The following is an 18,117-nucleotide window of genomic DNA, read 5'->3' on the forward strand; positions in this document are numbered from 1 at the left end:
CACTGCTTAATGTCTCAGGGGCTGCGCTTCAGAACACAAGGCTGCAGGTTCAACTGTGACAGCTGGCAGAGCATTGGACCCAGAGCACTTAACCTGTCTGTGATCTTAAGAGATTTAACAGGTGGATGTCAGTGTTCATGTGAGCCATTTAGCATGAATGCTGCAGTATAAAACAAAGAAGAATATGGCCAATTGCAAGTTCGTATCACATCTCATCTGGGTGAGCTTGCCGCGGTGTCAGCACTGAGCCGCTCCTCACTGGTGACAGTGGACAGTTATTTTATGCAATCAGCCAGGCATTCTCCATGTATGTTTTACAAGATTCCACTTCTGATTAGCTGCTGCACAGGCCATGGCTGCAATGAAAGTTTTTCTTGAATACATTTTTCTTTTTCTTTTTTGATCAGTGCATTTCCTTTACTACTAGTCATAATGACAAACCCTCTGTCAGATTTTATAAACCAGTCAATTTCATTTGGTCTAGTACATTTCATAGCACTTTAGATATTTACATATTGAGAAAACTAAAACATGGTGAGTTTTCTAATGTGGGCCCTTGTATTCCTCTTCAATTCCCAGCCTAGTACACATAGAAAGGATGCCAAAACCTGACATGCATCCCCTCTCACCACTGTCTACTGACTTTCATCTCCACAAAGAGCCTGAGCCTGAAGCTCTTACACCACCTGTTTCTTTTGGCCGGTTGCTCTGCTACAGCTTGATACAACATTTTTCCAGTTCCTACTTAGGAAAGCTCTTCCCCACAGAAAAAAATACATGCACTCGGTTTTCACATTCCCTGCTACTGTTGACTTCTCACCATTCAAACCCTTTTCTGACCTTGTATCTTCTATGTAGATGTATGTGACTAACAGTGATGAATCATAACATAAATCCACATATGCTTTAGGACAGTGAGAGGAAAGATTCCAAGTTGAAAGGCCTGTCTGGGAGGCTTGCCAGCTGTGAGGTCAGTGACATCACCTTGGTGACTGCATCCTGTCCCTTCTGTCCATTTATGGAATCTGCATTTCCAGTACAGAGTCATGGATAAGTGGAATCTACTGGCAACAATCATGAAGTTTATGAAACCATCAGAATTTTTAATTATATTTTGTACAGTATATGGATTTTTGGCCACATTGGCCACTCCCAGGCTGTTTCTCTCCTTCTATGTCTCATACATCTGTGTATATGCTAAGGCTTCTTATTTATCATTGTGATGGACAGTGATGATGTGTTACATGAAGGTCAGATATGCAATTAAGAGTTTTACTGTACTCTGTACACATATCAATATTACTACTACTAATGCCACCAGACAACCAAATGAAACAAAACTTGGAACTATGGGAAAAAAACACAAACACACGAAAAACGAGCAACTTTTACACTGCTCTCACCCCTGTTGTTAAATGAACTATAGTTCAAATCCTATTAGACCACGCTATTCATCACCATGACACTCCCCTCTGATGTCACAGAAATGTATTAGATCTGTGTACTCTTATGATGAAGCACTACCACTCCGAACCTCAAACACATCAGAAACATTCTTTGCTGCTTTAACCATTATTGTTAGTGCATGTGTCTTAATTTATTAAATTGTATTTAAGCACAGGAAGGCATTTTCAGGTTACGGGTGCTGATTTTTCACTGCAGTAGCATCAGCCTACAGGCTTTTGAGGAGATCAAGGCAACAACCTGTCACATCAAGATAAATAACAAAGCCCTCGGCACCCTTTATTCTGGCTCCTATATTAAAATGGGCCCCTAGTCTTCAAAGACTGCCATTTAAAGCTGGGCCCTCTGAGCAGATGATCCCAAAAGTGAATGTCCATTTACAGGCATTTTACTTTAACATGCCAGTCGATATGCTATCAGCCCCTTGAGAACTGCACCACTGCCAGCATGTGGGAAATCTTCCAGTAGCTGAAAGCAAACGTATCACTTATAAAGTCGTGAGTCCTAGTGATTTAACAGTACATTTAAAATGCTAGCAATATAAGCACCTCTGATGCTGTTTGTCCTGAGATGACATCCTGAACACCCCCCCCCCCCATTGTTGCTGATGACAATACAATGATGATTTATTTGTTTTTCCCAGCTTACTCCTCCATAATGAATAAGGATGTGCTGAGAATTTCAAAAACCACCCAGAGTGCTCTTCTCTTTCTTTACAAGCTCAGATGCTCTAGCACATACAGTATCTGGGGACACAATGACAGCTACAGTTCAAACCAGTTACAGCTTCCATGCATGACTGTTAGTGAAGGCACACTAGACTTCCCAAAACACAGATCCCTGATAGCGAACAAACCTGATGGCCTACAGAGACAATTTGCACTCACCCTTCATACAAGAAGGAAGGTCTCCACTCCACGTCAGGTCCCACTGGCACATGAGAATCTCAGTACCCTGCAGGTCGAACCCAGGGTAGCACTGGTAGGTCACCACTGTGCCATGGATAAGCTCTGGATGAGAAGTGGTTTTCCATCCATTGGAAATTTCTGGGAGCTCAGGGCAGGTGTCATTGCGAGGTACCTCTATAGTGAAAAACAAGAAAAAGTGATCAGAAGAGGCAAGAAAGAGACCAGGCTAAAGTCCACAACCCACATTCAACCTTAAAGGTCTGTACCCTGGAATTTTAATTTCTTTAATATGCTTACATAGTCAGGCACACACTTTGTAATATTAATGACAAGTAACTATATTCTTACATTACATTTATTTAGGCAACTTAGAAACATATGCTGGACTTTCATCCTACACCCCAAAATACAGTATATTAGCTTTATTGTAAATTCTACTGTAAATTGGCACTGCCCACACAGGCTGGTTCCTGGCATGTGCCCAGAGCTGAAGTAAAGGTTCCTAAGAGTGGGATTAAGTGGAATTGACAATGTTATGTAGTCTGTAAACAGCAAATTACTTGTTTGACCAGAATAATCTGTCAGAAGTAAAACTCAAAATGGATTCTGAGAGGGTCATGTGGACTTGGTCAGTGGTGAGCCACATTACAGCTGATAGTACTCATTTTAAATTCACTAGGGAAAGGAGTACTTTGAAATATGGGGCACCTATCAGAAGCAAGTTAGAAACATAAACTGGAGACTCAAAGCAAGGCTGAAGGATAGGACGTCAATCCGTCGAAGAATACAAACTCCAGGCCCCAACTTGTATGTCTTTAGGAAGTAAGAGAGAATTAAAATATTTTGAGATAATCCATGCAACCATAGCAAGAACAAGCAAGCTCTATGCATATAGTGGCTAGACTGGAAGTCAAAGGTAGGCACCTTAGCCAGAACTGTTTACACAATTCTGCCACTGAAGCACTGGTTGCTTACGTGTCATGCTTACAGTTCCAAATGAACTACAACAGACAATCTCATCCACTTTAACTAGAATGCATACATTTAACACCATAAATTCATTAATTTTCTTTACCTACATTTAAGAGGGCGCTCGCCACAACCGTCTGATAGAACATCTGCAGCATCTTATCGCAGATGTTGAAGGACGCCAGCCTTCTAAGGAAGTATAACCGGCTCTGTCCTTTCTTACACAGAGCATCAGTATTGGCAGTCCAGTCTAATTTATCATCCAGCTGCACTCCCAGGTATTTATAGGTCTGCACCATCTGCACACAGTCACCTCTGATGATCACGGGGTCCATGAGGGGTCTAGGCCTCCTAAAATCCACCACCAGCTCCTTGGTTTTGCTGGTGTTCAGGTGTAGGTGTTACAAGTAAACAGGTAGCAGTAGCCTAAGACAGCCGCAAATGGATCAAAGCTAGAACCAACCCAGGATGAGATACCAGTATATGCATCTCAGGGCAGACAGCACATTTATGAACACATTGACATCATTGTACCAGGGTAACCTAGAGCTGCCAAATATCCTAACATGTACAACACAGGGAGGTGTGAGGAATTCAGTGATTCCAGTGAAAACCCACACCGATATGGAGGACATGCATTCTCTACGGAAACAATGATCAGGCAAACCCTCTCCAGCTGTGAGTGAACAACAAAAACCATTAGACTACTATGCCATTCCAAAGGTAAAAATTCATAAATAAATTCCACTTGATTCTTTTCTTTGCCTCTTATTATTTAAAACTTTCCCAGATTAACCAACCCCATTGCCACACCACAGCCTTAACATGTAATTAATTTTAGGGGATCACTTAAAAAAATATTTGCATGCGGTTGCCCTAAATCGTTCACCCACACCAGTTCCTACAAATACACCTAATTATTTCTAATTATTTTAAAGCTTGTCATTGCCTGTGTAGAGTTTTCCCTTTCTACCCATGGTCGTGTGGTTTTAAATACTGTGGTTTCCTCCCACACCCCAAGGACTTTCATGGCTGCCAATTAACCAATCACTAATTGGTCAGGGTGACCATATGTGAGAATGTTCATGTTGTATGCTCAGCAGTTGCAATGGAGCAACACCACATGTCTCAAGATGTGGCACAGATTAAACAACCCATGTATGTGGTTTGTGATCGGAAGAAGCCTCTCAAAGCGTTGAGATGAAAGGTAAGAATGTGTGTAGCCTTTCTTGGATAGGCTCGTGCTCCCTGTAATCCTAGAAAGTGGGTTCATAAATTGGATGTATGGATGGGCCAAAGCACTCGAGTGCACATTTATATATACTAAACAAAAGGCTTTTCTGCGAGCCTCTGATTTGCATTCCCATGCTTTAGCCACTAGGCCTCACTGCTTTCCTATTACATCGTTAGGAGCAGAATGCACCTTGTTCAGGTTACAGCTTTCTGCTTTCATTGTGGGATATTTTTTACTTATTCAGTCTGCACACATACATTTCCTAAAGGGACATTTTTGGGCAATTAATCTCATCACCAAGCTGAGATGTGCACACTGCTTGTTTTAATTCAGAATTTGTGAAATATGTGGAATGAGAAAGAGAGCTTGTAGGTGCCAGATAAGACAAAGATTCCAGAGTGAGGTCTGCTAGCATTGCTGAATCACATAATTCAGTGGCCTGGGTTAGAACCCCAGCCCACTCAATGCCTGTGTACAGTCCGCATATTCTCCTTGCATCTCTGTGGATTTATTCCAGACATATAATTTTCCTCTGACATCTCAAGGTTGTGCAGATTAACTTGACTGACAAGTATAAATTCAATTCAAGTTGTATTATTAGACATATGAAATAAATAAAATGGAATGATTATATTCACTAACAGAAACAATTGACAGCACACAAAGTAAAACATGGAGCAGACTGAGCAAACACTGCAGTACACAAGATGAGTGCAAAACAGTGCAGTGAAACAAATAGCATTATTACTGTGCACATACAGTAGATACTGGTGCATGAAATAGTGATGAGCACCTTACCTGTCTATTTAAGATGTGGATGGCTGTGGAGGAGAAACTGTTCTTGAGTTTGGGAGTCAGTACTGTAATGCAGCAAAACCTACTAGCAGACTCTTGGGGGTGAGCAGCTTGTGGCCCAGATGGTCTCAGTCCAGTAATATGAAGTACCTCAAGCTTTGATGCAACAGTGACTGACTTACTGTATGTCCTGTCAATGGATGGTGGCTGAGTTCATGTGATCTTCTGTCCAGACCTCAGCCCTGCGTGTAGCTTTCCTAGCCCGAACTGATGAGGTGAATGGAGTGTTTTCTGTCCACCTCACCTGCTGTGAGATCTGAAGACAAAGGATTCCAAAGCTGCTGACACTTTCAACAGAAGAGTCATCAGTGGTGATCATTGTGAGATGCCTAATGAAGGCCACAGAGATCTCTTTTGGTTTTAACTGGTGTTCAGTGTAAGGTTGTTGTTACGGCACCATTCGAGCAGCCAGCTCTGCCACTTCATTTCTGTAAGTGGGTCCATTATTATTGATGATCAGACCAATCAGTATGGTTGTCATCAGCAAATCTGATGATGCATTTGCTGCTGAACTGGGCCACGCAGTCAAGGGTAAAGAAGGAACAATGTCTCAGTGTAATGCAGTAGCCCTGGGGGACCTGTTGAGAACCACAGGGGATGAGGTTGTACTGCAGAAACTACACATCTGGGAACCACAGTCATCATGTCAGCATGTGTGAGAGAATGTAATGCAGTGAGCAGATGTCACACCAAATGCAGCCAAGATGGCCTCCATCTCCCCAAAACCCTGAAACAGAGTAAGTGGATTCAGAAAATGGATGAATGAAATAATGCCTGAAGAGGTCTGTCTAGTATATGGACTAATGAGGTCTACACAGTGTGACCGAGCTCCTCCAATAAAAGACAAGATGCGTTGGCTTTATTTTTTATCTAAAAGTACTTGCCATCTGTCACAGTGATGTTATTTCTTAAGGCTATAAGCTCTGTCATCTATAGGTTGCTGAGGAAACTGATAATTTGAGTCATTAGATGTGGTAGTGCAAGCTGCAGATTATAAAATATTCAATACTCAGTGCTCACCAATGTAAAAAGGTTTAAAGGAAAAAAATAACTGTAAATTACAGCTAATAAAAATAATAAATAACACTTTTTACAATAAAGCTGAGCACAAAAAAGCAAAATAAATGACTTTATTTAAAAAAGCCAAATGTTAAAAATGAACAAGTAACTGATCATTTTGACTAAGCAATTGAAAAATCATGTGTTTAATACTTAAACACATTTCAAAGCACTCCTTACCCCAATGGATATAAAACAAGTACTATCAGCTGTAATGTGGCTCACCACTGACCAAGTCCACATGACCTTCTCAGTATCCATTTTGAGTTTACTTCTGACAGATTATTCTGGTCAAACAAGTAATTTGCTGTTTTCAGACTACATAACATTGTCAAATCCACTTAATCCTACTCTTTGGGACCTTTACTGCACCTCTGGGCACATGCCAGAAACCAGGCTGCATGGGCAGTGCCAATTTACAGTAGAATTTACAATAAAGCTAACATATTTTGGGGTGAAAACTGAGTACCTGGGAAGAAAACACACAGACATGAGGAGAACATGCAAACCCCACTGAGACAAAGGCCAGGTGCAGGATTTAGACCCAGAATGCTGAATCTATAAGGCAGCAGGACTAACTACTATACCATCTTGCTGTCCACCTATGGGAAAGCTGAAAAATAAAAATGCACAATACAGTGAAAGCCATCATTGCCTTTAGCACACCCTGCAGGTGCAGATAAAAATTTGTTTCACTTTTCATAGCAGTTAAATATTGTCCTCTTTCCCACAGAAGGGGGCAGCAGACCCAGCAGATGGCCAGGCCAGATCTGTGAACATGTCATTGGCTGGGACAGCCCATGTAAGACTGCACTGCAGATTCCTTGCGTTCAAGTGAAAAACAAAGTTGTAGAACTCCTTCCAGAATGAGGCATCCTCATATGTTTAATAAGAGGACATGCTCTGAATAATTAAATATTAATATTAAATAAATAATCTCTCCATTATAAAAAAAAATCTTGGAAGGTTGGAAGGAGATGAGATGTAATTTTCTCAGAGAGACACTTTCACGTCCCAGGAGACAAGTCTTTGTGCCAAAAGATTTAACCCTGGGGCCAGAAATAAAAGACAAAGAGTCAAACATCGAAGTACAACGTCGTAAAGAATTCAAAAATGTTGGTGCGGTACACATGCAGAGCAGGTTAGAGATAATGGAAGTACAAAAATTCGAAAGACTCAAAAAAAGGATAGTAAAGATCGCATTAGCGCAAACAAACGGAAATTTTTACTTGGTGAAATAACGGAACAGCAAAAACAGATTGAATATATTGTTCGGATTTAAACTTTAAGTCGGAGACTTGTAGATTGTATAATTCGTGTTGCCATCAGGGAAAAAAAAGTAATATTTCTTTCCAATGAAGAGGCGTATCCACGAGAATTAAAAGATTTGTTGTTTGGTAAAAGTGAAATCCCGTGAGAGAAATCATTTCTCATTTGTGTGAATGCTATTGTCAGACACATTTCTTGTAGAGAGAAAGAAACGATATTCACTCACGGGCAGTTATATGTTGCGTTGTCATGATGTAATTCCAGAATCAAAATTCAATGCAATTTTGATGTTAAGGGAAAAGCAAAAAGAGATTGAATGTATGAACATAGGTGATATGACAGAAGTGCGCCGCACGAGATGCAGATCATGCAGCATGACAGCAGCAGCAAGCCAGCAGCAGATCGAGCAAAGAGGAGGTAAAAAAAAAACCTATTTATTTCCCATTATATCACCGTTTAAGAGGGGGTTTCAGAGGAGCAACCGTGTCTCCTTGGGGTGCGTTCAGCCCCCCCTCTTCACAACGTGAGCGGCAGAGATGCGAAGTGACTGGCACATAGTGCAGGCCTGGGGGAGGATTGTGGAGGGGTTGGCGAGCGAAGTGAGTAGGGGGCAAAGCCCCCTAGTAAATATTAATATTAAATAACTAAAGTGGCAGGAATCATTATTACTCCTGCAGCTGTCTTTAGCTGACTATGGTGCTCCAGACAGACTGGTGGCACCCACTGTGCTTTGAATTCTGAATGTTAGAGAAAAGATGGCCTTTTACACACAAAGCCACTTTGTTTCTTTGTGGTCATTCTTAAAGAAGGGGCAGAGCAGCTATGAATTGTTAACTACAGAAATGAAGCAAATGAATTGTGGTGACATTTGAGATGTCAGAGAGCTTCAACTCTGCATGTAAGCTATTGCATTCTGGGTCAGGGGGGGCAAAAAGTTTAAAGTAATCAGATGTGATTAATTTAGACGGGCCCAACAATCCCTAAGACCACCTTTTGGATTGTGAAGAAAAGTGGTCAAAGTGCAGTCCCTAAAAGATCAGTGACTTTGTGACAAAAACAAGATGTCACTCAATTATTAATGTAAAGGCATCTTGCTGGGCACAGCTGCAGGGCATGGCTAGCAGACAGAGAGAGAGAGAAAGCGAGAGAGAAGAGTTAGCAGAGCAAAGCATTGCTAAAGCTCTTAACATCCTAGGTGTCACCTTAGCATTTACTAGGATTTGTATCTAAAACCTGCACGGTAAGAATTTGTGAAAGAGACTGTGTAACATACACAGCTGAAGGAAAAAAAAATCTTGTTTTCTTTTTACTTAATTCCTTCTTTTAAACTCCCTCTCACTACTGTGTAGCAGCCATTATTGTTGAGCACATTGCATGGATGAACAGAACCATGCTGTGCCTTGTCTGCCCAGTGCCCTCTGCAATATCTTCACCATTTACAGGTGTTGCTCTTCATTTTCTGTTAACAATGTTGGAGGCCTTGACACAGCAGTAGGCCTTCTCAATAGTGAGAAAGTTCTCATCATAGTATTAAGGTCTGTCAAAAGCATCTAAATTAACTTCTGCCCTGTAACTGACAATTTCAAAATGTAAGGGTCAGTTACAGCTCCCCCCACTCTGAGGATCATGACTTTGGAGTGGCGGAGTGGGTCTATATGCTCCACAGATACTTAGAGCTGTGTAATTGGATGGTAATATTCTCATTATTTTTGCCCTTGACAGACACGTCTAAGGGAAGGGTTCGGACTACAAGCAATACAAAACTGAACCCACATGTGTACAAATAAAATCTAACCAAGCACAGGGCCCAAACAGTCTTTAAGGAGTCACAAAGTGAGCTCACTACATACAAAGTAAAATATAATGCTAGTATGATGATGGGCAAAAATGAAATGGATAGATAGTTGTTTTGGTAAAGTGAGGTATGTGGCTCATTGCCTTTTAAAATAAATAATTGGCACACTTGGGGCTTAAGGAAGGGGGTGTGGTAGTGTGGCTGGAGCAGTTCCCAGATGCAAGATGGTGTGGGCATTTCCACACTTAAGTGCACAGGTGAGGAATCGTCCATGTCCGTAACTGATGCCGGGAGCTGCTAATCGCCACACTTGTGCCATGTCCCCATATCTAAAAAGAGAAGTGCGAGTGCGAGGAAGGGAAAAAAGGAGATGGAAAGTAATGAGAAAATGAACATAGGTTAAAAGGTGGCTGAAGAGCAGTCTCAGGTATTACGATCTGGCCACCTAGAGAAGAAAGGCAGCATGAACAGGGACCCTGCAAAGGAGAGTAGGTTATGCCACTCTAGGGGCTGGTTCGCCCCATTGATCATTGGTGTGGAGCGGGGCAAGCATGGCAAATGACCTCCCCAGGGTTCCGAGTTATGACTGCGGGTGCGTGAAGAATTGGGTGGAGTGCTGACCTCGAATGGTCCGGCTGTGCTGTGAGAAGGCAGCCAAGACAGGGGTTGGGGGATGAAGTTTATGGCTGCTGAGTCTCCACCGGCTGTGCAAGTTATAGGTGAGCCGGGGAGATGAAGAAGAAGGAGGTGGGCTGGGATCTAAAGGAGCCAGTGACTGCATGTTTAACCTCTGCTTTTAATGGATTTATTTACCGTATATACATGCGGATAAGTTCTCCTGCAGATAAGTCGGGGCTTGATTTTACCGTATAATTTCCGGTATTTTATAATGTCGGTCGTATAAGTCGAATACAGAAAACTCCAAGAGATTATGATATGCGAACGTCCACCTGAGTGAGTAACCGCAGAGCACACTGCCTTTTTTTTTCTATGTATTGTAACCACACAATAATACCTGAACTATTCCAAAGGGACATTTGCACTGTTTTGTGTTTTTTTGTATGTCACACCCTCTTACACCTTTATCATAAGAGCATCCCTTATCTGCGATGGAGCGTTCGATCAGAAGAAAATATGAAGCTGATTTTAAATTAAAAGTCGTGGAAGTGGCAAAAGAAATTGGTAACTGCGCTGCTGCATCAAAATTCGATGTGTCTGAGAAACTGGTGTAAGATTGGAGGAAGCAAGAAGAAAAAAAAATGAAGTGTCGTATTTTTGAATGGGCGTATAAGTTGGGATCTGATTTTATGATCATTTTTTTGGGTTTCAAGACCCGACTTATATGTGAGTATATACGATATTATGATATTATCCCCCATTATTCACTTGTTTTTATGGATTACTAGGGGGCTTCGCCCTCTGCTTGCTTCACTCACCAACACCCCCAGCCTGTGCTACGTGCCAGCCACTTCGCGTCTCTGCCACTTGAATATGTGGATTTCACTTTCAGCAAACAGAAAATCTTTTAATCCTCGCGGATATGTCTCTTCATTGGGAAGAAACACTACTTTTCCCTGATGGCAACACGAATTAGATGATCTACTAGTCTCCGACTTAAAGTTTAAATTGAACAATATATTCAATCTCTTTTCGCTGTTCCGTTATTTCACCAAGTAAAAATTTCCGTTTGTTTGCGCTAATGCAATCTTTACTATCATTTTTTGAGACTTTGGAATTTTCGTACTTTCATTATCTCTAACCTGCTCTGCATGTGTATCGCGCCAACGTTTTTGAATTCTTTACGACATTCTACTTTGTCATCTACTCTTTGTCTTTTATTTCCAGCCCCAGGCGTGGTTACATCTCTTGGCACAAAGTCTCGTCTCGTGGGACGTGAAAATATCTCTCTGAAAAAGTCACGTCTCGTCCCAGGATTTTTTTATTATAATAGATTTATTTATGGATTTTTGAGCACTGTACTGTGGACTCTGTTTTTGGTTTTGTTTTGATTCTTTATAATAAAAGCATGGAACACTTTTTATACCATCCCCTTGCACCACGTGTGATTTGTCCCCGTCTGTCAGCTCATTTGGTCATAACTATCGATGGTATTAGGTTTGAGTGTCCCCTAAAATGTGAGGAAGGCAACCGACTTTTGAGATGCTGGGCATTAGCCCCTTTGATGGTGAAATGGATAAAGCTCATGAAAAATGTAGAGAACCTATCCTGAAATCCAACATCTCAAATGAGGGTTGCTATTTTCTTATTCTGGAACTGCCTCAAATGTAAGGTTCCAAGGAGGTGTTGGAATCCTTGCAAGTGCCTTGTGCCGTTGAGATAAAGTGTAATAATGTCACTTCAATGTCAATCAAAGATGCAGACCAGAACATTTTTACATTTTTTCAGACAATTCAACTCTTATAATAAACAGTGACTGCAGCCCTTGATAGCATCCTGCTTACTGACATTATAAGTCAAAATGTCAGTGATTCAACTGATGTCTCATGTGATGTCATATTTTCTGGACGCGCAGCTTCTACACAATCTAAGGTAGCTATAGTATTGATTCAACTTGCCTCGGATTGCCTAACAGATGCCTCTCGTCACTGCATTGGGTTTTCCTCTATCTTATGGGAGGCTGGGGTCTAAAATTCAAATGCTTGTTTGCACCGGAACATGTTCCATTTAAGTTCAGGGGAGAGCTTTCCAGGAGTGGTTTATTTAACAATATTTTAGTAAAATATATATGTGTCTGGGATTTTTTGAACATATGACTAAATGACTTCATACATGGATATGAAGAGAGGACTTCATGCTGCAGGTTTGACAGATCAAGTGGCAGTAAGAAAGTCATTCCTCAAAGGACAAAATAGGGCCTTAAAATTCCAGCTGTGCAGACTGGACAAAGTCTCCTCTGCACAGTAGAAATTAATATTTGCTTTTTTCCACCACTGTTAAGCTGTGCTTGAAGCTGATGTGCTGTGAGGCGCCTATCACACAAGCTGATGACCCTCAGAAACTTGTCTTCTGATTGTATTGTGACTTTGGCTCTGCTGGATCTCTTCCTATCAGAGTTTCTTCCAGTTTCTAATTGCCTTTGGATACTGTAGAACACCACTGTACTCAGTGACAATATGATTTTTTCTTGCAATTTCTCTAAATGAAAGGCTTACACTTCTAAGGGTAATAAAGTTCTGTCTCATTTAATTTCTTAATTGCCATTTTCTTGCCATTATCGTTGTGATTTACAACTTTTTACAGTGTAATATTGTCCAAGTGGTACTGCAGAGGGAGTAGTAGCACAGTGTGTCCCAACTCTGCTTTAAGACAGGCAGAGCGTTTTTAAGTAATTAACAGAAGATAGCACGTATTATACCTTTTAAGTGAAAGAAAACTGTCAGTAGATACTTGTCTCTAGATTTATATGAAAGGTGCTGGTAAGGCCACCTTGGCTGTGGCATCCACAGGCTCATGTGTGGGCGGTCACTGGGTGAAAACTTGAGAGACACTTGATCTATCTAATGTTATAAAGATGATGTTGAAAGATGGAAGGAGCAGTCTAAAAGAAGCCGTCCAGTAGTCACCTGTTGGGACTACTGCATGTGTCCATTTTTGACGCTGAGCTAGGTCACTGTGATGAATTAGAAGCCCCATAAAGGCAAGGCTGCCAGGGTGGATGAGCCTTGGTGGAAAATACAGAAGCACTGGACATTGTATGAGTGTCATTTCTAACATGCTTTTTCAATTTATCTATGTCATGAAAGGCAGACTGGGATTGTACAAGGGAGTGTGTTCAAGTTACTGAAGAGAAGCATGTGCTGGGTCTTCTAAATATGGAACGGTGGACCAATTTAATGATCTTGCATGGATAATTAATGAGTCAGGAGCTTTTTTTTTTTTAAAGCATAATAATTTATTTGATCAATCAGTTTTGGTTTATATATTGTAGCACATTCCAGACTATAAAACATTTCATACTCTGTGGAATGAAGTGTTACAGGATATACAAATTAGTACAGGTGCAGACTAAATGGCTTAAACTGGCTACATAATGGACTAGCAGTAGAGTCCGAGCCCAGTTCTCTGAAAGCACCAGGCCCACGAAAAAGCATGTGATGAAAATAATTACCGTGTTATTGACCTGAATACTTGGGACCGATTTTCCAATTCATTTATGCCTTGTGGATGTGCCATGCTCAAGTTATCAAGCCTGGCTGAGTGGACAAGTCTGTCCATCTCCCCCTCTGCCAGAAGACATGCATGCTTTTTCTTTCACGCTGCTCAGACAAAGAACACAAGCCTGGCAGTGTGACCCTCTCTGCTTTTATCTTCCTCTAAGCAAACAAGGACAGCAGAAACAAAGATTGGAAATAACTGTGTTTGCAGTGCATATCTGCATAATTCTAAATACACACTTCTGATTTTGGAATTGTAATAAGACTATGAGGTGCAAACACTTACTGAAATAAAAGCTAATTTTTACAGTACTGCTTCAGCTATCCAAGGCTGAACCACAAAGTCATTTGATATCTTATTACTGTATGTGCATATCCATCCATCCATCCATCCATCCAATATCCAACCCGCTATATCCTAACACAGGGTCACGGGGGGTCTGCTGGAGCCAATCCCAGCCAACACAGGGCGCAAGGCAGGAAACAAACCCCGGGCGGGGCGCCAGCCGACCGATCCCGTATTCATTCGTCTTCATCTAAGCTCATCACATACACATTTAATAGGTGACACCCAGTCCACATCACCTTTCAATTCATACCACGGCTGGTTAACAAAACTTGTATATAATAACCTGACTGCGGTTTCTGGACTTCATCACCTTGAGGATGTCAAATTACACAAATACAAATTGCTGGGGATGACAGGTTACACGTCTGCCTCACAACTTCTCAAGTCAGTTTAAAATTTCCAATGTATAGCAAGTCCACCGTATTTTGACAGCCAATCAACGCTCTGTTTGAAAGCACCGGTGGTCGTATGCATGTTTTCCTGGTGTGGTAAGTTCAGCTGCAATCTTGACTTTTTTTTTCCCTTCTGTCTTGTTACAACAAAAACGAGACATGGTACAGGCAGACCTCTCTTCTGATTGCTTGGTCCAGATCATCTGCTTTTCATCCCTCCTTACAGCTACATTATATGCACTGTATTTACAATGGAGTGCTCATTTATTGTCAACTCTTGCACACACAAAAGCCCACCACTATGACTTAAGACAAAATTAAGCCTGCTTGATTTTGTCCGGGAGAGAAGCAGAGAGCAATGTCTGAGTCACTGGGAATGTCATACTACACGACCACCCTCAACTTGCTCTGATCATCTATAATTACATTTATATATTTACACATTTTGCAAATGCTTTTATCCAGAGTGACTTAAAATGTGGACACATTAAACTGAGGACACGGGTAAACATCAGTTAGAAGTTTGTTTTGAGCCAAGTAAATGTAAATGAAGGCTACGACTGAAAATCACTGGAAAAGTGATGAAGTGTGATGAGGGCTATAGCTTTCTGATTGCCTTTTTCATACTTTGTTAGGCAGTGAAACACTTCAAATTTGGGCCGTTCTACATTTGGGGTAGGAGCTGGTCCCCCATAACTCTGTTTTGAAATACATGAGTTTAGAAAATGAATAAATGTTGGAGACAGTACGATTCACATGTGAATGTTAAGGTGGATTTGTGCTTTTAAAAACAAACCTGGAAAAAGGAGGCTTACAAAGTGGCATGCTGGGAATGTAAATTCCTGAAACTGGAAATGCACGTAGTAATGAAGAGCGATTTTAAAGATGACCACAATAAACATAAATATGCATAAATCTCCAGATTTAATCACAATAGTAAATTTAAGTCCCTGGACGTTTAAGGAAAAAAACGTTTTGCCTTTTGTTTGGACAGTATACAGTGCATATGCATTGTTGTTCAATCCTGCTTTTTTAAGAGCGGTACAATAGTTACTGTGGCCACCACATGAATCTGAAGTGTTGGGGTTGAATCTCATGGTCTTCCAGTGGTTTGAGTGAAGTTTGCACATTCTCCCCATTTCAGCACTGGTTGTCCTCCATTTATTCTGGTTTTCCTCTCATATCTCAAACTGGTCCTGTTCTCCCTGCCACTGGAATGGGCTCTGGCTTGCTGTGACCATTCACTGAAGCAGGTTTGAGAATTTATTTTTTAGTTCTGTTGTGTATGTAGCTGCTCTGTCTCATTCTGAATGTTTTTCTTGTTTGTTGTTTAAACACACAAAGACTCACTTATCATGCAGTAGCCACTTCATAATTTCATATTTCCATATATGGCTTAACGATTCAGTGTTTTGTGAATAAAGTAGCAATGTGTCCTATGGGCCCTGAAATCTTATTTCTTGATTTAAAATGCTTTACCAAAAAGAAAAATATCCACAGCTTTTCAAAACATCCTACTTCTCAATTGTAAACAGTCTTAATTAATTTTCTACTTCAGTGTCATTAACTGTGTTTGTTTTTAATTATGTCAGCAGGAAGAAAGTCTGGAGAGGAATCATCACCCACCTGAACTGAATTCTAAGTCTATGTTGATCTACAGCGTAATATCTGCCCTCAGCCATCTCCTTTAAGACAGACTATCACCCAGACTGGACTCCACCAGGAGCTCTCTGATACAGCTCTTCAGCCTCCATCTTTCCTGTTCATGCACAGTGTCAGGCAGCGCCTCCCAAAGAAGATAGTTTTAGCAGAAATGGATGTCCACAAGTAATCTAAAAAACATGCTCACCAAAAAAGTGGATGATGAAGCCATTCTGATAGCCAAACACGTTACTGGCTGGGTCAGACTGGAACTGGATGGTGACATCGGCCATGGATGTGAACAGCTTGAAGCGTCTGTGTGTGCCAGCATACTGACCCAGAATCCTCGCAGTCAAATCATCACCATCGTAGAAAGTGAGAACATCACTCTTGCTTATGTGCAACCTAAAAAAAATGCATACAAATTAGTTTAAAATCTTCTGCCATGTAATATAACACATTGAATACTCCAGTGAAAGCAACAGAATCGTCTCCGTTCTCTAGACTGAATAATAACACACATTTTGTGCAGATGAGAAAATATATATAGTAGTCAACAAAAGTCTACATATCCTTATTGACGTTTCAACCTTTGTAAAGGTTATAATCGAGTCAAGCCAAATCAAACCTTTTTTTTTTAGTTATTAACATCTTGTAAAAAATATTCATGTGAAAAACCACCGCATTGCAAATAAAATTTTTCCCATCATAATTTTTCAGTAAGGACAATGTACACAAAATGGCACTAAAACAAAGTTACCTTTATTTTTCCTACAATGGCACCAACCTCTATTCCTTTGACAAGCCATGGCTTTTCTTTAACTTTTTCAATGTCACAACACATTTCTTTTCTTCTCCCTCCTCATTACTTAGAATGCTTCTTAGAAACATTACTTAGAATGTTTCATCCATGTGGGGTTGCTAACTTTATTTTATATTTTAACCTGCCACTGTTTCCTCCAGTGCTACTTACTCTTCATTCCTCTTGTCATGTTTCTCTTTGCACATTCTCCTCATTTTTCTTTCTTAACATAGTCTTGCTTCTAATAATTCCTCCTTCTCACATTGTTTATAAAGGGTGGAATTTCATTAAATATGAAAAGCTGATAAAGGTATAGCTGGGCATAGTGTCAGAAAAGGGTATTTGTAATGTGAGGCACAGAAACTGATGTACATTGACTCAATACTCCATCATGCTTCAGGAAGAGCCATACTGAAGATGATAAGCTCAGTTCCATGGGATGAGTGGGCTATGGTACGTATGGCAGGGCATCCTTCCCATTGGAAGATTCCTGCATGGTGTTATCCCTAACTAATCTCCTGTGCTTTCTGTGCAAGGCCAACTCCAGCTGAGCTATTGACGTAGGACTGCCTAGCTGTCACTGCCAAAATGGGTAAGGTTTTCAAAATTGGCTTACTGCACAGGATGGAACTCAGAGCTGTTGAAACCGTTCAAACATGAATTCTTATTAGTTGTTGAGAAATTTATGTAACAACCTCGGGGTAGGTAATAATCAGGGAAGCTAGAGGAACTGGCAAGGCCATGGTCAATAAACTTTCTAAAGGTCGGAACGCATAATGAACATCCTAGACAAAAGATGAAGTCGTAAAAAGAAATGCACAAGGACATAAACAGAAGAATGTCAGGAATGCAAAACCATAGCTGGGGACTCAATACTCGAGCCCTAACCAAGTATAAATAGACTACTTAATTGTAAAAGCTAATAAGCTGTTACAGTCTCAGGAGTCATTGACGTTGCCAAGCAACTATAAGTGGCTGGTGTGATCACAGACATGTAGCACACTGAAAGTGTGACTAAAGGCATGGCAAAGGCTCTAGACAGTGCTGCTGTTGAGTTCTAATGAGTCATCCATTTTCCCAATTTAAACTAATGGTTTCCACTGAAGGAAAAACACCTTCTCTGGAGAGGTGCTGGTGGAACTAGAAAGTAAAAATCACCAGTTGACCCAACTCAAACTCCTTCGGCCAATGCTTATGTTCCTCAG

General features: G+C 40.9%; 1 protein-coding gene across 1 annotated transcript in view; it reads right to left on the minus strand.

Annotated features, from left to right (window-relative positions):
- Positions 1 to 18,117, minus strand: part of sez6b (seizure related 6 homolog b) — a 592,309-nt gene that overhangs the window by 42,510 nt on the left and 531,682 nt on the right. Inside the window, 2 exon segments of the mRNA XM_051930231.1 lie at positions 2,352 to 2,546; positions 16,319 to 16,515. Of these exon segments, the coding sequence (XP_051786191.1) occupies positions 2,352 to 2,546; positions 16,319 to 16,515 (392 nt within the window).

Source organism: Erpetoichthys calabaricus, chromosome 8 (assembly GCF_900747795.2).
Source record: "Erpetoichthys calabaricus chromosome 8, fErpCal1.3, whole genome shotgun sequence".
Lineage (NCBI taxonomy): Eukaryota > Metazoa > Chordata > Cladistia > Polypteriformes > Polypteridae > Erpetoichthys > Erpetoichthys calabaricus.